The 25,528-nt window shown below is 43.7% G+C and overlaps 1 protein-coding gene across 1 annotated transcript; it reads left to right on the forward strand.

The window, feature by feature from the left end:
- LOC146341349 (vomeronasal type-2 receptor 26-like) lies at window positions 1–25,242 on the forward strand. Its single transcript, XM_084807388.1, has 6 exons — window positions 1–7; window positions 3,608–3,681; window positions 6,442–6,639; window positions 14,923–15,092; window positions 19,388–19,467; window positions 24,341–25,242. Exons 1-6 carry the CDS (start codon window positions 1–3, stop codon window positions 25,240–25,242), a joined length of 1,431 nt encoding a protein of 476 aa, XP_084663514.1.
- The last annotated feature ends 286 nt before the right edge of the window (window positions 25,243–25,528 follow it).

A 25,528-nucleotide genomic window follows, 5' to 3' on the forward strand; every position in this document is an offset into this window, starting at 1 on the left:
ATGGCGGGTTTGTGTGCCATTGAGTGGGAAGCCAGTAAAACCTTTATAAGGGGCTGAATTATTTCTTATGCTTCTTATCAAAAGAAACTGGAAAAAAAAATCAACAGTTTTTAAACAAGAAGTTGAAATCTCTTGTAACTCAGTTTGCCACTTCCCCACAGCAGATCTTTATCAAGAGCTACAGAATACTAGGCATGAGTTGAATAATATTCTTCCACAGAAGGCAGAATTTGCCCTGACCTGTTTGTGACAGAAATACTGGGGAAATGGTGAACATCCGAGCAAGATCCTTGCATAGCATCTTAAAGAGTATCAGCATCAAAATGCCATTTCAGATATTAAAGATGCGAGTGGCAAAGTATATACCTCCTTCTACAGACAGAAACTCACAATTTTTAAGTTTTTCTTCTGATCGTTCCAGTATCAGTAATAATAACAGTGCAAGGTATGGAACCTTTTTCTGTTTTTCCCCTCAGATCAGTCTTCCATGTTTAGATTCTACACAGCAACAACTCCTTTTAGCTCCTTTGCTTTTAGAGGAAATTACGAATGCAATAATGAGAATGAACAGTGGGAAAGCACCCTGCCTGGATGGATTCCCAATTGAGTGGCTTATACTCAATTGATCCCTGTCCTTAGACTTGGCAAATATTTCCAAAAACATAATGCTCTGCTTCATAAATTATTGTCCACCAGGTTCCTTTCCACCAAGAATATCTTTGAAAAGGATGCCACTCCCAATTAACAAAGGCAGGTTCAGTTTTCTAGATGTAGCTACATACCATCAGGCCTATTTGCTGACCTGTACTAACTTTTGGTCTTTTCCCACTCAGATTTGATTGACCACCTTGGTCAATGTTGGAATCTTCTTGTCTGGAGCCTGCCTTTAAATGGATGACATTAGGTTCTTGGCTTATTAAGGCAGACAGGGCTCCTCCCACTATCATGGCAGTCAGAGCATCATGTCACTTTGACCCATTTTCCCATGCCAAATTGACTTCATGGGGAAATCCTGTTGCGGGTAGGGATGGCGGAGAATTTCTCCCCGAAACTTCGGGGAGCCGAGCGCCAACGTGTTCGGCCCCTCGAACAAGTTTCGGGGAGAAATCCTCCGCCCCCCCCGCCCCCCGCCCCCCCCGGGACGGGACTTACCTTCCCTGAATGTCCCTCACGGCGGCGGGTCCGGCTGGCGGTTCGTCCAGTGTTCGAGCGGGGCGGGAGCGGCAGCCGGTCTTTCGACCAGCTGCCGCCCCCGCCATTGCAATCAAAGAAAAAAAAAAATGTCCCCTGATAGGCTATGTGACGATTCACGTAGCCTATAATGGCTAGATTTGCAAAGTCAGCCGTGATAGGCTACGTGAATCGTCACGTAGCCTATCACGGGTGACTTTAAAAAAAAAAAAGTGTGTACGGATAATGGCGGCCCCCATAGGGAGCCACCATTCCCATTCCTTATTTGGTGGCTGTAGTCTACGTAAATGTTTACGTAGACTACGGCAAAAATAAGGGCAACGCTATTTGTGTTGCCCTTATTTTCGCCGTAGTCTACGTAAACATTTACGTAGACTACAGCAACTAAATAAGGAACGCGAATGGCGGCTCCCTATGGGGGCCGCCATTCGCGTACGCGCTTTTTTTTTCTTTTTTTAAAGTCACCCATGATAGGCTACGTGACGATTCATGTAACCTATCACGGCTGACTTTCCAGATCTAGCCATGATAGGCTACGTGAATCGTCACGTAGCCTACCAGGGGACGTTTTTTTGTTTTTTTTTTTAACTTTCGTGTTCGCAGCCGGGCGAGGCGGGAAGCCTCCTCCCCGGCCTGAATTTCGGCCGGGCGAGGCGGGAAGCCTCCCCCCCCGGCCTGAATTTCGGCCGGGCAAGAAGGGAAGCCTCCCCCCCCCGGCCTGAACTTCGCGGGGGGAGCAGCGAAGCGCTCCCCCCCACCGCAAACAAGCTGCGAGAAAAGGTAAGTGACTTTCATCCACCCCTAGTTGCGGGTGCAAAGGTGGAAATAGAGAGATGAGGCAGAAGTGATTCATTTCAAATTGGGCCAGATTTATTGATCCGAATGCCAAGGAACGCATATCTACCCAGGTATAGGAAGCCTAGGGATGTTGGAGAATTCTGCCACAGATCTCAGTGAGGCCGAATGCCAGTGCATTCAGCCCCCCGAAAACCGTGGCGGAACGAAGCCCCCTGCCCCACCACCCTGTGAAAGGTGCACGAAACAGAGCACCTACCTGGTGCCATTTGAGCTGCTTTGCAAATGAATGTGATAGCCTACGTAAATATTTACGTAGCCTATCATGGCTAACGCATGGACGCCATTTGCGTCCCTGTGGAGGCCATGATAGGCTACATAAATATTTACATAGCCTATCATGGCAAAAAAGGGAACGCAAATGGCAGCCGCTGTAGCCACCGCCATTTGTGTTCCTGTTTTATTGCCGTGATAGGCTATGTAAATATTTACGTAGCCTATCACGGCAAAAGACAGGGGCACAAATGGGATAGTGGCCATCATTTGCACCCCTGTCTTTCGCCGTGATAGGTTACATAAATATTTACGTAGCCTATCACAGCAAAAAAACAGGAACGCAAATGGCGGCCACTGTAGCTGAAGCCATTTGCGTTCCCTTTTTTTTGCCGTGATAGGCTACGTAAATATTTACGTAGCCTATCACAGTGAAAGACAGGGGCGCAAATGGCAGCGGCTATGGCGGCCGCCATTTGTGTCCCTGCACAGACCAGTGGCCGGTTGTCTGGCTGTGGGCAGCCCCAGCCGGCGGTTCCGTGGAGTCGCTGAAGAGTGGAGCTGGCTGGGGAGAATTTCAGGGACAGGGACGGAGTTCCTCCCCCCCACCGCAGATGTCCCTGGACGAAACCAGGTAAGTGTTTCGTACATCCCTAAGCCCTTATACTGTGACCTATGGGGTGCACCATGGCTTGCCCACCTTAAATTCACCAGTCTCCACAAGAACCTCTGGCATCGTCTGTGCACACAATGGTGGCTTTCGGTGACTTCTGCATATCTAAAGTTGCATCTCTGGCTGCCTTAAAGGGGCAATGACTCAAGACTAAAGGTGTGAAGGGCCATTTCTACCTGCACACAATTGCGGCTCAGCAAGGGGATGGATGGCCTTGCAGCACTTCTTGCCAGTCACAGAGCAGGAAAGGGAGCCCCCAACAGCCTCGCCAGTGGGGGTCAGGTGGCTGGGCAGGGGGGAATCCGGCAGACTCCACCCCCTGCTCAAAATCCCATGCCATCTCTTCTTGGATTGAAGTGATTTTCTAGATCCATTTCAGTCTGGTTTAAAACTTGGTTTAAACCATAAACTGCCTTAGTTGCTTTCTGTGACGAGCTTTGCTGAGAGAGGGACAGAGGGAATACCACCCCACTGCTTCTGTTGAAGCTTTCAGTGGGTTTTGATAAGATTGACCATGGTATCATTCTGGCTAGGTCATCTGGGTTGGCATAGAGTATTTTCACTGCTACTGGAATGGTTGATTGCAGAAGGTGGTGCTGGGGGATTATTACTCTATTGTGTGGGCATTAGGTTTTGGGATTGCAGAGGGCTCTATTTTTCCTCCCTGAACTTCAGGGTCAGGGAACCTCTGTCACAACCTGAGGACTGAATTACATTCAGAGAAGATCTCAGGGAGCCATGTTCCATTGGTGAGTAGGATAGGCATGGCGGAGAATTCCACCACGGATCTCGGTGAGGCTGAATGCCAGCGCATTCAGCCCCTCGAAATCCATGGCGGAACGAAGCCTTGCGTTCCTTATTTTTTGCTGTCTTAGTCTACGTCTATATTTACGTAGACTAAGATGAAGAAAAGAAAAGGGAACACAAATAGCGTAGTGGGCGCTATTTGCATTCCCCTTTCTTTTCTTCGTCTTAGTCTACGTAAATATTTATGTAGACTAAGATGGCGAAAAATAAGGAATGCAAATGGCGGCGGCTGTAGCCGCTGCCATTTGCGTGCACGGTTTTGTTTTGTTTTTAAACCCAGACGTGATAGGCTACATAAGTCTTTACATAGCCTATCAAGTCTATGGGGGGAAAAAAAGAAACAGACTGCAAATGGCGGCGGCGGCAGCCGTTCGGAAGACCAGCCGCCGCCACCCCCGCCGCTGCAGCCGCCGCTGGAGCTGCTGCTCTCCGGAATATCCACCCCAGGTAAGTCTCATCCCAGGGGGGATCTGCGGGGGGTGGGGGTGTGGCAGGCCATTCCATGATGGATTTCAGGGGGCCGAATGCACTGGCATTTGGCCTCACCAAGATCCGTCGTGGAATTCTCTGACATCCCTATGGAAGACTGAAAAACAATTCAGAGTGATCTTGATAGACTGGAGCGCTGGGCAGAAAACAACAGAATGAGATTTCATTGGGATAAATGCCAAGTTCTGCACCTAGGAAAAAGAAACCAAATGCCCAGTTACAAGATGGGGGATACTTGGCTCAACAATACTACAAGCGAGAAGGATCGTGGAATTGTTGTAGAGATGACAAGCTGAATATGTGCCAACAATGTGATGTGGCTGCAAAACAAGCAAGTGCTATTTGGGGCTGCATGAATAGAAGTATAGCTTCCAAATCCTGTGAAGTACTAGTTCCCCTCTATGCAGCACTGGTTAGGCCTCATCTGGAGTGCTGTATCCAGTTCTGGCCACCATACTTTAAGAAGGATGCAGACAAACTGGGGAGGGTTCAGAGGAGGGCAACAAAGATGACCAGGGTACTGGAAACAAAGCCGTATAAGGACAGCCTGAAAGAATTGGGCATGCTTACCCTTGAAAAGAGAAGACTGAGGGGAGATATCATACTGCTCTTCAAGTACTTGAATGGTTGTCAAAGCGAGGAAGGCTGGGATCTCTTCTCGATTATCCCAGAGTGCAGGACATGGAATAGTGGGCTCAAGTTACTGGAAGCCAAATTCCAGCTGAGCATCAGGAAAAACGTCCTGACTGTTGGAGCAAGACAACAATGGAACCAATTACCTGGGGAGGTGGTGGGCTCTCCCACACTGGAGACATTCTAGGTGAGGCTTGACAGCCATTTGTCAGGGTCCAGGGATGCTTTGACTCAGATTTCCGGACTGAGCAGGGGGTTGGACTCGATCTCTTATTGGACCCTTCCAACACTACTATTCTATGATTCTATGGCAGTGGACCGAGGCCTTCACTTTGCTTTGAAGTGATCGCAGCTGTCAGGAAGCACATTTGTTAATTTAAAAATTGAAACTAAAAAAAATGGAGGGGTAGGGCACTTTGGTGGGTGCCAACTGGGTGCCCTGCTGCCCATGGGCGGAATGTTTCCTTGCCAAAGGCAATACATCTGGTTATCTATTGGGCTCTGGACTTCATGGCCTCCATGAGAAGCGTGGGGCTGTCTCAGTGTGTCATCAGCCCAACACAAAGAGCTTTGGCTATTGGCCAGTATAGAAATGAAATAAATAGAATAAAATAAAAGCAGGGCATACCATTGCATTTTTTTTTTTGCTCCAAGTTTGTGAGCTGGGTGGTCTGACGCTGGGAGGGGGGTGTCCAAGTAACCCCATTGTCATGGTCATGCCATTTTCTGGTGAAGTTTGAACTCACAATGCTACTTTCCTTCTGCAGGGGTAGGTGGGGGGCTTTTGGATGGCCGCCCCAGGAGACTGATAGAATTAGGGATGGCAGAGAATTCCGCCACGGATCTCGGTGAGGCTGAATGCCAGTGCATTTGGCCCGCCGAACTCCATGGCGGAACGACCTGCAGATCCCCCCTGGGACAAGACTTATCTGGGGTGGATGTTCCGGGTGGCGGCGGCTCTGGTGGCGGCTTTGGTGGCAGCAGCTGCAGCAGCTGGTCTTCCGACCGGCTGCTGCCACCACCATTTGCAGTCTTGTAAAAAAAAAAAAAGGAGCACAGCCGGTTGTAGAGGATTCCAGGGGGAGGGACGGAATGCCTCCCACCCATCATCAACATAATCCGCGGAAAGGTAAGTGACTTTCGTACATTCCTACATAGAATCTGATGGATTTCCATATACTCTTGGGGATTTTCTAGTGGTGACAGATGGTGATCCAGTCGTGGCCCTAGCCTCAACAGTGAGATGTGGAGGGCCATCAACTTGATTGCACCTGAGTGCCCCCTCCATTGCTTTAGAGCCCGCTATTGTATAATGGTGAAAGAGGCTGGACATTGGCTGGATTACAAATGGCCTAAGTCTCAAAGCAAAGATGACCAAGCATGCTCGAGAGCACATAATTGTGCCTATTGTTTGGTGGTGTGGGCAGCAAAGTGGCATATTTTGCTGCCTCCATTGCATTCTCATGTAGGCATCCATCAGAACTCTTCCGGGTGCTCCAGGGGTTGTTAACTCCCTCCTGAGCAAATGGTGCCCTGACCTTTTGAGCACCTGCTGTAACCTTTTTGCATCACACTTTGAGGAGAAAATCACCTGTCTCCACAGCAAACTTGACGCTATTGTTACTGCAGTTCCAGTAGAGCTGTCCGATGCCACCCTCTGCCTGATTTTGTGGGTTAAGTTCCAGTTCCTGCAGCATGATGATGTGGCCAAGGTGCTTGCAGCAATGAGAACAGCTACATGCCCTCTTGATCGCTCTCCCTCTTGGCTAGCTGAGGAGGTAGGACTGGGTGGGTTCAGGGAGTGATACATGCTTCCCTGCAGGAAGGGGTGGCCCCCACTATCCTTAAGGAGGCAGTAGTGTGACCACTCCTGAAGAAGCCTGCTCCGGGCCCAGTGGTATTAGACGAGTACCACCTAGTCGCAAATACCCATCTCTTAGAGAAGGTACTTGAGGGGGTTTTGGTAGAGCAACTGCAGGCACTCTTGGAGGATACTGATTATCTAGACCCATTCCAGTCTGGCTTTTAATCTGGTTATGGGACTGCATCTGCCTTGGCTGCCCTGATGGATGACCTTTATCAACAGAGTGACAGAGGGAGTGCAACCCTGGAAATTCTGCTTGACCTCTCATTAGCTTCTGATACCATTGACCATGGTATTCTCCTGGACTGACACCATGGCATGGGTATCACAGGCACTGTGTTACAGTGGTTTCGGTCCTACTGATGGGACCAATTTCAGAGAGTAATATTGGGTGACTTTTCCTCGGCCCCTTAGCAATTGAGTTGTGGGGTGCCGCAGGGCACCACTTTGTCCCCAGTGTTGTTTAACATCTATGTGAAGCTGCTGGGAGCAGTCATTAGGGGATTTGGTGCTAAATGTCATCAGTATGTTGATGACATGCAGCTCTATCTCCCTGTGACATCTGAATCAGGAGAGGCTGTGCAAGTCTTGGATCAGTGCCTAAATTCAGTAATGGGCTGGATGAGGGCCAATAACCTGAAGCTGAATCCTGGCAAGATGGTAGCCCTGTGGGTCAGTGGTTCCTGGTTCCAGGAGAAAGGCTCATTGCCTTTTCTGGATAGGGTTGCACTCCCTCTGAAAGATCAGTTTCATAGTCTGGGGGTACTCCTAGATCCATTGTTGTCACTGGAAGCCCAAGTAGCCTCAGTGTCTCAGAATGCCTTTTACCAGGTTTGACTGGTTCACCAGCTATAGCCTCCCCTGGAGAGAGAGCCTGGCCATGGTGTACAGGCATTTATAACCTCAAGCCTGGACTACTGCTATGTGCTCTATGTGGGGCTGCCCTTGAGGATGGTCCAGAAGCTGGATCTAGAGCAGAATGCAGCAGCTCAGCTGTTGTCAGGAGCTGCCCCTTTTCAGCAAGCCCATACAGTATATGGTATGGAGGACACATGTATTTCAACAGTGCAACTAACTAAGTCAGGATTCAACCCAATGTCTCTTTTTCAGCAACTTATGACCAATGCCATACATGCCGGATGTCCATGTCCAAGGATTGTGCACTATGAGCCAACTTTTCCCATTACTAACTCTCCAGGGAGATCATTCTATGACAGCTTTAAAACCTATTTTTGGTTTGTTTTTTGGTTTACACAGACAGAGAATCCATGATCCCAGGGAGGCATCACTATGCTAGGTAATTATCAAAATCACTGTTATTTTGTGTGTGTGCACATCGAGGGGAGAATTATTAATCCAGTTTAAAATGCAGATCTTTTTTTTTTCCATTTCTTTACTGACTTCTGGGCTGAACTGATAATGTGCTTCTCAGAGCTAGGGTATTGCTTCATTGAAGAGTACAGCAAAATCAATCATCTTTTATTGGTCCAATCATTCTTCTCCTATGTGATACTTGGAGGAAAGGGATACATTTCAGCAAGTTTCTTGCCGTGGGGACCATTGTAGACAAGACAGTCATTAAGGATGAAGGTGTGCAGTTGTTGCAGAAATCAGCATGTTCTTGGACTCAAGTGGTTGTTAATGGTGGTATGGCTGCTTCTTCTGCTGCCTCCTATGGTGTATGATGTTAAGCCAACAAAAATTACTGACACGACCAATATCTCTAAGTCTGGAGATATAATAATTGGTGGGATTCTCTCTTTAATACATCCTAGGTATGATTCACTTGAGTTTACTGATCCTCCAGATTGGGCTCCTGTTAATATTAGGTAAGTCTTCCTTTATTATGGAGTAGTGGTAATGCTATTTCCCAGATGAGTGTTAGAGTGGCCAAGGGTGGAACTTCCATCCGTACATCTTTTCCTATCAACGATCTCAAGTTATTGGGAAAATAAGATCAGCTGAAGAATTCCAGGTGTTATTAGAGGTGTGTCAACCCTCTGCTTAACACTTCCCTTCCTTTTGCTTCAATCTCTCTCCCATTCTGTTAGGGATGGGGAACTATACAACCCTTGCCCATCTGCCACTAGTGAAAATGCATTGCAATATTTCTCTCACTGTCATCTCGTTGCAGCATAGTGTCAAAGAATTATCAACAAGCCTTTGCTTTTATTTTTGCCATCCACGAGATCAGTAAGAATCCCAGCCTATTGCCCAACATGACACTGGGATTCCACATCTATGACAACCTACATAATACAAGAAGCACATCTGAAGCCATTGTAGATCTGCTGTTCACACAACAAAGGAAGGCGCCTAATTTCAACTGTAATCGGAAAAAAGAGGTGTTGTCTATCATTGGGGGGCTCACTGTAGAAAATATTATCCAGATGGCCAGCATCATTAGTCTGTACAAGATTCCACAGGTAAATAGCATGTTTTTTGGGATGGCATGAGAAGTCTTGCTTTACAGTCATATATATTCTAATATAATGTTTCTTCAGTAAACTTTGTTGAATTTAGTCAAATCCCCATTTATAATTATTTGAGCATTCTGATCATAAAGTTTTCTCCGAAGTCCAGTTCTTCTAAAGTCTTAATTAAAAATTTCCAGTTGAGATGGAAAGGGCTGTATTAAGAATTTGGAATAAATATAAATTAAAGTTCTATCAAAAAATACCATGTTGGATATCTTCAAGAAGCAATGCATAGAAGAGAATTTGATAGTACACATAAATGCATAAGATAAGATATAATGATTTATTGGAACTGTCACAAGGGGAATATAAGTTAAAATCAAGGGAAAGCTTATTGGAAGAAGGTCATGTATGTCAGTGGTTTTCATATTTGCAAATTAAAGAAAGGTTTACAATAGATGAGAAAATGGTGGATTTGAACAAACAGAATCTGAGTTTGAAACAGCACTGTGTATAAATGATGAACATGTTATTGCTAAACTGTATAAATTACTGTTAAGGTGTGAGACAGAAGATGAACAAGTAAAAGATTGTATGGTAAAATGGGCAAAAAAGGTTGGTCATAATATATCAATGGAAGAGTGGGAAAGTATGTGGGGAAAAGATCTAAAACGTACTTTATGTACAAGCCTTAAAGAGTATTTTTATAAGATCATGTATAGATGGTATATATCACCGTTTAAATTGTCTAAAATGTATAAAGGTGCTTCTGGATAATGTTGCAAATGTGAAGATCAAGAGGGAATGTTTTATCATTTATGGTGGACTTGTAAAAAATCTGAAACATTTTGGAAACCAATACAGTCTTTAGCTGAAAGAATATTAAAGACTACTATAGAATTAAAGCCAGAAACTTTTTTATTGGGACTAAACAAGTAAAAGAGAAGGGGGGAACCCTCTTTCTCTTCATGACAGTGGCTGCAAGGTTATTGTATGCACAAAAGTGGAAGAATGAAACAACACCAACTGTGAGCGAGTGGATCATGAAAATGGTGGAGCTGGCAGAAATGGCAAAACTTACTGTTATAATTAAAGAAGGATCAACAACCAAATATATGTTAGATTGGAAACCTTTTATAGAATGTGTACAAGAAATAGAGAAAAATGATATCTATGTATGCAGATTTTGAACTTTGAGATGGTTAATTCTCTTTTGTTGTTAAAATTAGGAGAGAAATGAGACAATGTCTATGAATTCAATGTATGATATACAACTAAGATAAGAATTTGCTGTGTAAGGGGAGCCAAAGGTAGATATCTTACAATCTTAAGAGATATTTTAGTGTATGTGTATTGTGTGTTTATGTTGTTGTTGTTTTGTTTTTCTTTTTTAAAAAATAAAAATTATTATACAAGAACAACAACAACATGAATTTTGTTGAGTTCAGAACAAGCACATTGAGTCTTCATGAAAATCCACAAACTAAAAGTAAACTAATGTATATGTTACCTAATGTAACATTCATTTGCTGCTCCAGCATTTAAGAAAGGGCAAATTGAATGAATATACATCCCTGATGACTGTTTTAGAAATTAATGAATCAACCTAAATTAATTTATTTGCCTTTACCATACATCTCTGGTTCTCTGCCTGCCTGCCTGCCTGCCAATCTCTCTCTCCCTCTCTCTCTGGCTGGAATCTATGAAAATTAATGGTTAAATCTGCCCCTGTAACATTTTAACCAGGTATGTAATATTGCTGCTTCTAAAGTGTGATTTAAAAGGAGATAGTTTCAGACAGTATTTCAAAACTGAAGCTTATTTAATTAAAATATGCATATTCAGCACATGGTTTGTCTATACGTGATATATGGCTGTTGAATGTGACTCCATGAAAAACAGGGCATCTGCATTGTAATCATGAAATATGAACATTCTGTCTTGAAGCCATGTAGCATCTTCTGGTATGTGATGAGCATTTTGTGTTTCTCTATGAGCCCATCACTAAAATGTTTCTCTTCATTTTGCACACAGCTAATATGAGATGTGCACTTGTAAAGATGTTTGTGTCTTAGTCTTCAGGAAAACTTTATTTAAAGAAGTTGGTTTGATCTACATTTTGCAGGCTGATGTGTGTTAATTATGGCCTTCTTTAGATAGGTGGATAGAAAAGATGGTTTGAAGTCACTTCCATTTGTATAAATCCAAATATTCTGATGTAAAATTCATAAAAGACAAACCTTCCTGATAGTTGGATATGCAGCCATGATCTAATGTAGAATTATGCCTGCTATGAAGTCAAACAACAGCTTGGTTTGAGGAACTGATTTTGCCTATTTTAACCAGCTTAATTCTATCTTCCCCTTCATGGATCACTGCCTTGTTGTGGTGAAGGGGCTTGCGTAACTCAGTGAAGCCATAAGCTATGCTGTGCAGGGCCACCCAAGATGGACAGGTCATGGTGGAGAGTTCTGACAAAATGTGGTCCACTGGAGAAGGAAATGGCAACCCACTCCAGTATTCTTGCCAAGAAAACCCCATGGAACGTATCACAAGGCTAAAAGAGATGACGGCAGAAGATGAGCCCCTCAGATCAGAAGGTGTCCAATATATTACTGGGGAAGAGCAGAGGGAATTTCCAAGTAGCACCAGAAAGAGTGAAGCAGCTGGGCCAAAGCCGAAAGGACACTCAGCTGTGGATGTGTCTGGTGGTGAAAAGAAAGTCCGATGCTGTAAAGAACAATATTGTTTAGGAACCTGGAATGTCAGATCAATGAATCAAGGTAAGCTGGAGGTTGTCAAACATGAGATGGCAAGATTAAACATCGACATCTTGGGAATCAGCGAACTAAAATGGACAAGCATGGGCGAATTTAATTCAGGTGACCATTATATCTACTACTGTGGGCAAGAATCCCTTAGAAGAAATGGAGTAGCACTCATAGTCAACAAAAGAGTGGGAAAAGCAGTACTGGGGTACAATCTCAAAAATGATAGAATGATCTCAGTACGAATCCAAGACAAACCATTCACCATCACTAATTCAAGTCTATATGCCCCAACCACTGAGTCTAAAGAAGCTGAGGCTGATCGGTTCTATGAAGACCTACAACACCTTCTAGAACTAACACCAAAAAAAGATGTCCTCTTCATCATAGGTGATTGGAATGCTAAAGAAGGAAATCAAGAAATCACCAGGATAACAGGCAAGCATGGCCTTGGTGTACAAAATGAAGCAGGACAAAGGCTTATAGAGTTTTGCCAAGAGAACATGCTGATCATAGCAAACACTCTTTTCCAACAGCACAAGAGGTGACTCTACACATGGACATCACCAGATGGTCAATATCGAAATCAGATGGATTATGTCCTTTGCAGCCAAAGATGGAGAAGCTCTATACAGTCAGTCAAAACAAGACCTGGAGCTGACTGTGGCTCAGATCATGAGCTGATTATCGCAAAATTTCAGCTTAAATTGAAAACCACTAAACCATTCAGGTATGACCTAAATCATATCCCTTATGAATATCCAGTGGAGGTGTGGAATAGATTTAAGGGATTAGACCTGATAGACAGAGTGCCTGAGGAACTATGGACAGAGGTCTGTAACATTGTTCAGGAGGCAGCAACTCAATCCTTCCCAAAGAAACAGAAATGCAAGAAAGCAAAGTGGCTGTCTGATGAGGCTTTACAAGTAGCTGAGGAAAGAAGGGAAGCAAAAAGCAAGGGAGAAAGGGGAAGATATATCCAACTGAATGCAGAGTTCCAGAGAATAGCAAGGAGAGACAAGAAGGCCTTCTTAAATGAACAATGCAAAGAAATCGAGGAAAACAATAGAATGGGAAAGACTACAGATCTTTTCAAGAAAATCGGAGATCTCAAGGGAACATTTTGTGCAAAGACGGGCATGATAAAGGACAAAGAAGGCAGGGACCTAACAGAAGCAGATGAGATTAAGAAGAGGTGGAAAGAATACACAGAAGAACTATACAGGAAATATCTTAATTTCCCGGATAGCCATGATAGTGCGGTCAATGAACTTGAGCCGGACATCCTAGAGAGTGAAGTCAAGTGGGTCTTAGGAAGCATTACTAACAACAAAGCTAGCGGAGATGAAAGTATTCCAGCTGAGCTACTTAAATCCAAAAAGATGATGCTGTTAAAGTGCTGCACTCAATATGCCAACACATTTGGAACACTCAACAGTGGCCACAAGACTGGAAAAGGTCAGTTTACATTCCCGTTCCAAAGAAGGGCAATGCCAAAGAGTGTTCAAACTACTGCACAACTGTGCTCATTTCACATGCCAATAAGGTGATGCTCAAAATCCTACAAGCTAGGCTTCAGCAGTATGCGAACCGAGAACTACCAGAAGTACAAGCTGGGTTTCGAAGGGGCAGAAGAACTAGAGATCAAATCGCCAACATTCGCTGGATCATGGAGAAAGCAAGAAAATTGCAAAAAATCTTCTATTTGTGCTTCATTGACTATGCTAAAGCCTTTGATGGTGTGGATCACAACAAACTCTGGCAAATTCTGAAAGAGATGGGTGTACAAGACCACCTTACCTGTCTCCTGAGAAACCATTATGAGGGTCAAGAAGCAACAGTAAGAACCGGACATGGAATAACCGATTCGCTCAAAATTGGGAAAGGAGTATGACAAGGGTGTATATTGTCACCCTGCTTACTTAATTTATATGCAGAGTACATCATGAGAAATGCTGGGTTGGATGAATCACAGGTCAGAATTAAGATTGCTGGGAGAATTATCAACAACCTCAGATACGCAGATGATACCACCCTAATGGCAGAAAGCAAAGAGGATCTAAAGAGCCTCTTGTTGAGGATGAAAGTGGAGAGTGCAAAAGCCGGTTTGAAACTCAACATTAAAAAAGCTAAGATCATGACATCTGGCCCCATCACTTCCTGGCATATAGAAGGGGAAGAAATGGAAGCAGTGACAGATTTTACTTTCTTGGGCTCCAAGATCACCACAGACGGTGACTGTAGCCATGAAATTAAAAGACGCTTGCTCCTTGGGAGGAAAGCTATGGCACACCTAGACAGCATAGTAAGAAGCAGAGACATCACCTTGCCAACAATGGTTCGTATAATCAAAGCTATGGTTTTCCCAGTAGCAACATATGGCTGTGAGAGCTGGACTATAAGGAAGGCTGAGCGCCGAAAAATTGATGCTTTCGAACTGTGGTGCAGGAGAAGACTCTTACGAGTCCCCTGGACTGCAAGGAGGTCAAATCAGTCAATCCTAAAGGAAATCACCCCTGACAGCTCATTGGAAGGGCAGATACTGCAGCGGAAGCTCAAATATTTTGGCCACCTAATGCGAAGAGAAAACTCCCTGGAAAAGACCCTGATGCTGGGAAAGATTGAAGGCAAAAGGAGAAGGGGACAGCGGAGGATGAGATGGCTAGATATCATCACCGATGCAATGAATATGGACTTGAGCACACTCCGGGTGAGAGCAGAGGACAGGAAGGCCTGGAGTGCTATGGTCCACTGGGTCACGAAGAGTCAGACACGACTGAATGACTGAACAACAACAACAATTCTATCTTGGTTTCTGTCCATTGTAGTCAGAAAATAATTTGCCATTAGTGGAATGTTCCGTTGAGAACCTTATATTCCAGAAAATGTGTTGTTCATATTATTTAAAATATAATGAAAAGACAAATATTGAAACAAATATCTGGATGTACATTAATATGGGAACCTGAAGATATTTCTCCAGCCTCTATTAAGTTACATTGTCCCCATTAGATCACATATAGCGGACATGAGACTGCGCTCTCCAGTAAAACCCATATTCCTTCTTTGTACCGGATGACACCAAGGGAAACGTCTTTGCATGAGGGGATTGTCCAGCTGCTCCTGCATTTCGGATGGACATGGATTGGCCTCATTGTTTCAGATGATGATGATGGAGAAAGGTTTGTGCAGATGCTGAATCCTGTGCTTGCTCAGAACCATATATGTGTTGCCTTTCTGGAAAGGTCCAGAGCAATACATAGATCTACTATTCCTTTTTACATGGACAATGTTTCTAAACTAAGGGAAACACTTTTTTTAACTGAAGCCAATGTGGTTACTGTCAGTGGGGACATTCATTCTCTGTTTCCTTTAACAGTCACCTTAGACATGTATGAATTTCATGACACCCCTATAGGGAAGGTTTGGATTACAACTGCTCAATGGGATTTCACCAGCACAATGTATTCATACAGCTTTTCTCCCAAAACCTTCCATGGTGCATTAACTTTCTCTGTCCAAACAAATGCAGTGCCAGCATTCAAGGATTTTCTCCGAAGCCTGAAGCCTGATGAGATGCTGATGCATTTCCTTTATCTGTTCTGGAAAATGACATTCAAGTGTTGTGTGAGAGGTGTAAGCATTGAAAACTGTAAGAACTGTACTGGAGGGGAAAAGCTGGAGAACCTGTCTGCATCCCTCTTTGATATGGATATGACCAGTCAGAGCTACAGTATCTACAATGCCCTCTATGCTATAGCACACACTTTGCATGCTACCTATTTATGGAAACATAGAGTGACGGTGCTTGGAGGCAAAGTGGGACATCTGAACTTTCAGCCATGGCAGGTAAAGTGACCACTCATTTGCATTTCCCCTAGAGTCAGAAAATGTATTTTCGGTAGCATAACAGACTGTTGCCGGGAGACACAAAACTGAGAAGAGAATGCCTCTGAATACAAGTTGCTGGGGACAACAGTGGGGAAGGGCTCTTTCCCTCCTATCCTGCTTTGGGGTTTCTCCCAGCCATTTGGTTGGCCACTGTGGGTAACTGGATTCAAGGTGGGCCTTTGGTCTGATCCAACAGAGCTTGTCTTATATCCTGGAGCCCTTTTGTGTTGTGTGAACAATCTAACAACAGTAGGTGTTGCTTCAGAGCTTTGTACTGTAGCAAGATGATAGGAAGATAAGGGAAATCTGCTGTGCTGAGTTCCTATACAGTTCAGGTTTACAGTAACGTCTTAGTCTTAGCATTCAGAAAGAGTGGCCTTCCTTTGATAAATGCTGTTATATTTTCTCCCAATCTAGCTCCACTCTTTCCTGGAAAACATGCACATTAACAATGGTGCTGGCCATGAACTACTATTTGAGGATGGGCAACTGTCAGCTGGATATGATATCGTCAACTGGATCACTTTCCCCAACCTATCCTTTCTGACATTCAAGGTTGGAAGAATTTCATCCAGCCTACAGTTCAGCATTGCTGCAGATTCCATTACATGGAATGGCATATTTAAGCAGGTAAGAACAAACAACAAGATCCATTTTAAACCAAGCCTAAATGGAAGGATAATGCTGCCCAGGCACTGTAACACAGCCTTTGAGATTGTTCATCAGTATATTTTTTCTGAGTATCCCTTTATTTTAGGGCATATATCAGGGATGAAAAAACAACTATCTGTGGGCAGCATATGGCCAAGCAAATCCTTTCTTGTGGTCCTCCAAAACCCCCTGCATCAGGCACCACTGTGGGCCATATGATCCCCTATCTCTGATGAGGGATAAGAGATAAGCAGGGACTATAGGGGTTTCTCCATGACAACAGAAGTAGCTGGAAGGAGAAGCCAATAATGGCAAACCCAGATTTTTCAAGTAGCCGGCCTGGCTCAACCCCGGGCTTGATAAGCGAGTGTATCGCACCAGTAAAAGTCAGTTCACAGAACATACTTCTGGGTGGGGTGGGGCTTGGAGTGAATGTCATATGAGGGCAGGGGATGCTCAGCCAGTAAGAGAGCCCCCCCCCCTCCAGGCTCCCTCCTTCTCCTTTGATTAAATTCTGGGAGTTTTCCTCCCATCTCGACAGAAATCACTCTCTCTCTGTCTCCCCCCTCCCCACACCTTCATTAATTACTTCCTTACAGGGACAATCATTAAAGGAACACATTGTCCCCTTTCTCCTTTTTTTCCTGGTGCTCCAGATGCACCTGCATTTCAGGAACAAGCCTCACTGAGCACAATGGGAGTTACTGCTGAGTAGACAGACACTAATTGGTTTGTGCTGAGAAACACAGGGACAGGAAACACCCCTTGACTGGGGTTACAGTGAAAGGCACCCCCCCACACACACACACACACACAGGGCTACCATACACCATGCTGGAGCTGGGGCACATAACAAATATACCACAGAGTACTCGGCTTAAGGAAAAGAATGATACTTTAAGCAGTCTCAGGAAATCCCTTTTTTTCCATGAAAAGCTCCAGGGTGGCTGCTGGATGGTCACAACATCATGTATCCCTAATGACCCCCAAATGCAGCCAGCTCAGAGTAAATCGCTCAGGGAGACACCCCCCATGTCAATAATTACAGATTTGCTAACTGAGTTTACTTTTAAAAGTTTTAAAATATCATGATAATTTTATGAGCAAACTAAGTTCTATGTAAAATAATGTTAGGAACAGAAAGGCTGCTTTCTGTTCCTGAAGCAGCCCTCCCAACCTGGTACCCTCTGGATGTTTTGGACTACAATGCCCAGCATTCCTGACCACTGCCTATAGTTCCTGGGGCTGATAGGAGCTGAAATCCAAAATATCTGGAGGGCACCAGGTTGGGGAGGGCTGTCTTAAAGCAAGAAAGTGTCTTTCGATCTGAAAAGAGCACCAAAAAGTAAGTATTGCTTCTTTTTCATTTTTTCCAACATTTCCAATGTTTCTGAAAAAAACCCAGAAAAAAACAAGTTGCCCCCCCCATCACCTCAAAATGTCCAGAAATTTTACATTTCTAGTTTTCACACTACTAGGGAAGAGTCAGTGAGTTTCCCCCCAATCATATCAAAAACATTTTAGGTTTTTCAGTTTTCTTTCAACTGTAGGTGTAAATATGTTCCTTCTCATTGGCATGCCAACATTTACATTTGCATAAATGTGAGCATGGGAGAAAGTGTGTGTAAAATTCCTTGAGTCTATTTTGTGGTGAAATATTGATTTGGGAAACTGATTATGTGGAGCTGTGCCAACATTTCTCAGAAAAGTATTTTTGGAAAAACATTAGAATTGTCTTTCCTTCTGTGACAAATCTGCCCTCACCCAGAGATTCTATGAGCATTTTTCTGCACAAGGCTTTTATTGTGCTTCATGGTTTTTGTGGGTCCTTTACATGATGTCATCAACCTCCAGGGTCCCTCTTGTGCTTTCTGGCCATTACAGGGGCTTTATCTATTTATTTATCTATCACAAAGAGGGAAGTGTGATAAGTGATTTAATCGCACTCTGAAGTACAGTAAATGTTCAGTACGGAATCCTGTGATATTCCAACTATACTACAGCACCATCTAGTGACTTTATAATAAAACTTATAGAACTTGCCCAGAAAGAAAAACCCTGGATAAAATCATTCTTCTCAAATACAGCAAAAAAGTTGAGTTCTCCCATAGAGAATTGAAATCTTTGATCACTGGACTGCCTTTTATACCAGTTAGGCATTTTTACACATGTTTACCTGCTTACGTACATTCAAATTTTATGTTTCCTCTTAACACAATGGAAGTATCAACATATTATTAGATCTACCCTAAACATCTATATCTCCTGGTCTCGACACCAGAGTTCTGACTAGGAAAAAACATGGATGTGAGACAACATTTGTGACCATCACAATATGCAACTGATATGTCAGTGACAAATAAAACAATTGTCACAAAAAAATAGTTACATTTGTATTTTGCCTGGGAGAACCGGTGTTTCCTGTTTCAAGCATCCCTTCCTGGCTTGATAGCATTTCTAATTTTATGGCTCAGCCTAACCAGGTCAGGCTAAGCAATATCAGTGTCAATATTTGCTACACTGGCCTCCCCATGAATTGTTGAAAACTCATTCTTGCTACCTACAAGTAGGCATCTCCCCTTTGAGGGAATGTTACAACAGCTGGAACTGTTTAACTTGGAAAAAGAGGGTAAGTGGAGACATGATAGAGGTGTACAAAACTATGCATGGTGAGGAGAATGTGGACAGGGCTGAATTTATTTTTTTCTCTTGTAAATATTATAAAGGGTTTATGATGTGTGAAATTTCAGCTGACTCTACTTTTGACAGTTATTCAGCACAGCAGGAAACCTGATTTGAGAATTTCCTGGGTTTTCAAGTAGAAATATAAGTGGACTAACTGTCATGAAGAAATTAGTGCTGTTGACCTCCCATGTTATTATTATTAGACGCAGCCCCGTTCCACGTGTGTTGAGAGCTGCCTTCCTGGACACAGCAAGATTGGTCGAGAGGGGAACCCAGTTTGTTGCTATGACTGTATTCAGTGCCCAGAAGATATGATATCTAACCAGACAGGTAAGTGATAGTGCAAAGATTTGCCCGAGAATGTTTTCAAATCTCTTTCTATTCCCTTTCATATTTTAAAGCCTTTATTCAGTTTTTGATTCCAGAAAGAACTAACTCAATTACTGTAATCTTCAATTGACAAAAATCTTAAAGAGACTTTGATGTTATACAGAATCATCTTTTGGGCATTTATAATTGGCATATGAAATGGCATGTTGTATAATAATATATTTCACTAACTTTTCATAAAGCCCCTAACAGTTTCCATAGTTGGTGTGGGTCCATTGGGTGCACTGCCCTATCAAGAGCAGTGAGTTGCCCAAACAAGGACTTCATCTTAGTTTGTGACATGAGGATGACAGCCTCTCTACTTCAGGAATGCCAGCTTGTTTTAACAACAGGAAAAAATTGAAGTCTCTCTCTCTCTCTCTCTCTCTCTGTATGCATATATATGTATGTGGCTGGGTAGCCAGAGAGATGGGTGACAATAAATCTAATAAATGAATGAATGAATGAATGAATAAAATATGTGTGTGTGTGTATGAAAGACAGAAATACTAACAACAGAGAATTCAAAAACATATTTTAAGCTAAATGTTTCAGCTTCCGCCCCCATCATTAGTAGTGCCATATATATACTGTATACACACACACATATCAGAGATATATGAGAGGTGGTGCTGGTTCTCCCTACGAAAGTACAGAAGGACTCCCAGGTCTACTCTCTCAAGATTTCTCTTGACCCACCAGGGAGTCTTCATTATCACCATCACCCTACTTTACTTACATGATCCTTTGTGGTAACATGTGCCCTGAAGAGTTAAATATTCTGATTTTATCTTATGGGCTAGAGTTAGACTCCACAGCTTGGACTTGCCTTCACTCTAGTTTTCAATTTCAATTTCATTTGTGTTCTCCACCCAGCAAGGAAAAAAGAAGCAAATTTGTGTGCCTGCCTTTAAAAGCAACTGTTTCTTTCGTATGGAATTATTATTACAGTGAGTAACACAGAGTCAGTTGCTAAAACAGTCTAATAAAGAAGTAACTTAAAATGAACTGGAAAATTATCTACCCTAACATTATGGCCTATTCTTTTAAGGCACACTATATACTCCCAGTTGTAGGAGCTATAAAGATACATACCTTTGGGGGCACTTAATGATTGCAAAAACTGAAAACAGAGCCCTAGATGAATAGAAACACTGCAGTGGTATGTACACTACAGTTAGCTGGCTGGACACCTAGGCTGGATTCAGGCCTTGGTTCTGATTTTCCACTGAATGTGTGTACAGTAGCATGAGGCCTTTTCAGATATGCTGGGCAGAAAACTCTATACAGCATCTAGTAAAAATAAAAATCATAATCATTTCCTTTCTATACTAAGTTTCCAGTTTCTGAGTTAGGCCATGACATGGAAACCCATTAAAAGTTTTCACTTGGTTCTCTGGCAAGAGGGAAATTCAAAGGAGAAGTCAGACAAAACTACAAGGGGGGACCCAAAAGGACTTAATTCACATGCTAACATCTTACTTGTTTCTCTGTCCTTCTTAAAATACTTAGAGCTGTAGGATGGACACATTTGTTATTCAGGTGGAATCTGAAGTTGAGGAAGTTATTCATATCGTTGTCAGCAGCACTTTCCCTAAATGGTTTACTTTGGCTGCTTTGTAATTTGTTCTTTCTTACCCTGTTCCTTGATCCGGTGTTGTTTTTTGCTTTGTTTTTTGTATCAGTGTTTTCTTGTGATTCAAAATTATTATTATTAATCTGCTGTTATTTCATTTCCTATTTGAAATGACTTTGTTCATTTTCCACCTTTCAGTATCCCTGTGTTCACTGTATCTTTAACATCCTTATTTTGGGGATGGCGGGAGGGGGAAGCTTGCTGACCATGTTATTCCTGGGGTTGATCATGAATTTTCAGATAATTACATTGTACATAGCCTGTTATGTACGTTCATGCTCGCCCTGCACAGAGGAGTGGGAGAAAAGTTGTTTCCTTATGCGTCCTCAAATCCTCCTCCATCATGAGAAGGGAGGGGGATCAGCTGATGCTATGAATCAGCAAAAAAAAGAAGGCCCCAGCTAGAAATGGGACTGCCTTACCAATAAAGGAAGTCTGGCTAGAGGACTGCCTTCAACCATTGAACATGCTTGCTGAGATACTAGCTGAGATTGTGTGATGTACTTGAATGTTAATAAACATTCTATCTTCTTAGTATGGCAATGAAGGCTGGCTGAATTCTGTTCAAGTTATAATGACTAGAGGAAATGATACCAAAAAAGGAGAGACAGCCAACAGGGACATACTTACTTAGAAGAAAAAACAAAAGGCATGAAGGTGAAACTGATGCCGGGGCAAAACCTTAAATGTGAGTTCACCTTCGATTAATTTGACAATGATACAAAATTCAAAAGATCTCAAATTATTTCTCCCAGCCTATCTGAGTGCTTGGGAAAATACTACCTATCCTGGAGGTACCTTAAAGGCCTCCACAGTAACTGATCCAGCTGAGTAGACTGTAGTATCTTTGAGACTGCGGAGTTGTGTCTTTAGTGAGTTGTGAAAGGAGATAAAGTCATGACAGGATATGTTGTCTGGATCTGTCCAAGGTTGGCTACCACAGGGAATCATCAGCATGTAACACCATGGCTGTGTTTCCACCAGCAATTTACTCCAACCTGGCTGTGTGGTGAGGTCTCTGTGTTTCCATGACATTCAGCACCAGCCCTGCATTTGAATGCAGAAAAACCACCTCTTCTGAGACTGGTTGTAGTCTTACATGTCCAGCTTACTTCAGCTGCATTACTGACCTATTTCCACAACCACACTGGGTTCGGTATCATAGTCCTGCCCATGGGGCAGGTAGCCCAGCCTTTGTGGGTGTGTTGCTCTGACCTCAGTGACCCACCCCTTTCCCTCCCTGTTTTCCAGAAGTTTCATCACTGTTTTGGAGCAGGATGCCAAGGGACCAACTTTTAAAACATCATTGAAAATAAGCACTAGAACACAGCCCATGACCCCAGTCAAAGGATGTTTTTTTTTCCCATTGTGCTGAATGAGGCTTGACCTCTCAAGCACCACAGAAATAACAGATAAGCCCCTCAGCTGAGAAGGCACGTATCAATGACCAATTCCTTAAATGCGATTAAGCGTGATCTTGAGGCTTCGGTCCATTGACTAAGGATGTAACTCCTTCACAGCTTCCTGTGCATTAAAATGGGGGCTGGTTTCAGTCTCTTTCCCACAACAAACCCATTAGGGTCTCCTCAGAAGGAAACCCCATTGCAGTCGATAAGGGTTGCAGAGATTCCCCCTCAATTGAAATGGCACAATTTAAAGCCCAATTCCTTAAGTCCAATTCAGCGACCAAGTGGGATCTCGACCAAGTGGGATATCCAGGCTCTGATGAATTGTCTTAGGATGTAACTCATTCACAGCTTCCATATACAGATTCTGTGCATTAAAATGGGGGCTGGTTTTGTGGCTCTCTTTCCCACAACAAACCCATTAGTGCCTCCTCAGATGTAACTCCCATTGTGGACAATGAGTTCTTCTGGGTTAAAAAGGTGGCTGGTTTCCCTCTTTGTGTTCCCCCCTTTCACAGCAGGAGCATATGTGTGTCTACTCAGAAGTAATGATCATTGTGCTCAATGAGGATTCCTCCTGAAATGCAGGTACATCTGGACTTTTAGAGGAAAGGAGAAAGGGGAGGGGAGAGGGGGAGGAAGCCTCTCTTCACATCAAAGATGATTCCCTCTTAAAAACCCAGTACTCCTCCATTAGCCTCTCCTTCTGTTGTCCTGGAAACACGGTTGAGGAGGTGGGAACACTGATGAGGTAATCAGAATGAACCCAGACTCCACTCAGGCTCCACCCAGCCATCAAGAGAATAATTTGATTAGAGCTCAGAGGAAACAGCACAGAGCCCCACGCTACAGCAATGATAAGCTTGGTCTTTAAGGGCTGTGGAAACAGGAAAAGGAGAAAATGCAATTGGGGAAACATCACAACAATGTTGCAAAGTGAAGCCAATAGCATGGAATCACACTCCATGAGGCTTGTCAGTTCCTGGTGTTCCATGAACTGTGGTTGAGTTGAAGTTGATATGTTATATTTTGTTTGAAATGCTTATTATTGTCAGGGTGGACACTGAGCCCATAGAATCCCAGCGTAGTTCTGATTCTGAGGTGGAGCAGCCGCTCGTGGGAGAGGAGTGTGCTCATCCCTCCCAGGGCCAACAGCTGGCAGAGATTCCTCCCACCAGCATTCCTGAGATAGATAGTGGTCCTGGGAGTGGGAGAGTGTGGGAAGAGGGCTGGCTGGACGCGCGACACTGATGCAGGGAGCGGCGCCAAATGGAGGGCGCGGAAAGGGGGCGTAGTGCCTGTTTGGCGCGCAAGCAATGGTTGCGCCCAGAGGATCCAAGGGAAAAGGGGAGGGACTCTCCCTAGCCCATCAGTTCAGGGTCTGCAAGTGATTCTCCTTCAAACGGGGACCAACTGTTCCAACCCAGGGCATAGGTCCTCTGCTGCTCATAGCTAGTCGCTGATAGTAGAGTTGTTAAGTTGTAAAAGGAATAAAGCTTTGAAAAGAATCCCTTTGTCTGTGTCTGGACTTGGCTACTGGAGTAGTAGACTGAAAGAGGCCACCAAGGAGCCCATGACAATTATTTGCAATGTTGCTGCTGGGAATGAACATGATCACTGCTATGCTACCAGCCCACAAGAGTAGAAGGGACATTGAAGTCATTGTATGTCATATAGACATCTGAAGGCCAAAAAGGAGAGAAATCCAAAGTTAGAAATTCTTGTCAACCATTTACAGCCATGCTTTGTAAATTAAGCTAACACTGCCACACAGTTTTCTTAACCCTTTCAGATGCTGTTCATTGTGTCAAGTGCCCAGAAGATCAATATGCAAACAAGAACCAAGATCAATGTATCCCCAAGCTTCGGACCTTCTTAACCTATGAAGAGCCTTTGGGGATCGTTCTGGTTTCCCTGGCTATTTCCTTTGCTATGATTACAGGTTTGGTGATACTGACCTTTATAAAGAACTGGAATACACCCATTGTCAAAGCAAACAACCAAAACCTCACCTGTATCCTACTCACCTCCATTCTGCTTTGCTACTTCTCTTCCCTTCTCTTCATTGGCACTCCTGGGAAGGTGTCCTGCCTTCTCCGGCAGTTGGCATTTGCTATCATTTTCTCCATTGCAGTGTCTTGTGTCTTGGCAAAAACCGTCATTGTGGTCCTGGCCTTCATGGCCACCAGGCCAGGGGACAGGATGAGGAAACTGCTTGGGCAAAAAGTGGCAAATGCCATTGTGCTTTCCTGCTCCTTCATTCAAGTGTGCATCTGCATTGCATGGCTCTCAACTTCTCCTCCTTTCCCAGATGTTGACATGCACTCTCAGGCTGGGCAGATCATAGTGGAATGCAATGAAGGCTCCATCCTCATGTTCTACTGTGTTCTGGGCTACCTGGGCTTTCTGGCCCTCACCAGCTTCACGGTAGCTTTCCTAGCCAGAAAGCTGCCAGACACTTTCAATGAAGCCAAGCTGATCACCTTCAGCATGCTGGTGTTTTGCAGTGTTTGGATCTCCTTCATTCCAGCTTCCCTAAGCACCAAGGGGAAAGATGTGGTGGCTGTGGAAGTTTTTGCCATCTTGGCCTCCAATACTGGGTTATTGGGTTGCATCTTTCTCCCAAAGTGTTACATCATTGTTCTAAGAGCTGAGCTCAACTCCAGGAAGCTTCTAACTGAGAAAACTAATTAGGGATTATGGGGAGATCAAAGGTTTCCTCTACTTCATCCCCATGGCCATTTGGAGCAAGGAAAGGGAGGTATATTCAGGGAATTTTGAAAGTGTTTTTTAAGTTTTTTGCTGACTTTCTTCTGCTTATTTAGCTGCGATTTCAAGCTTAAATATTTCTCTAGAACCCTTTATGGATAGTGCTTTAATGTGTATTGTAGTTGCGAGTGGAGATGGGTTAAAGAAGACACAGACAACCAAGTTTGGGTTGAAAATTGGGCCAGATTTATTGATAATGTCTGCAAAGTAG

This window comes from Heloderma suspectum, chromosome 6, assembly GCF_057233095.1.
Source record: "Heloderma suspectum isolate Gila_16-S chromosome 6, 16-S_ref, whole genome shotgun sequence".
In the NCBI taxonomy this organism is placed as follows: Eukaryota; Metazoa; Chordata; class Lepidosauria; order Squamata; family Helodermatidae; genus Heloderma; species Heloderma suspectum.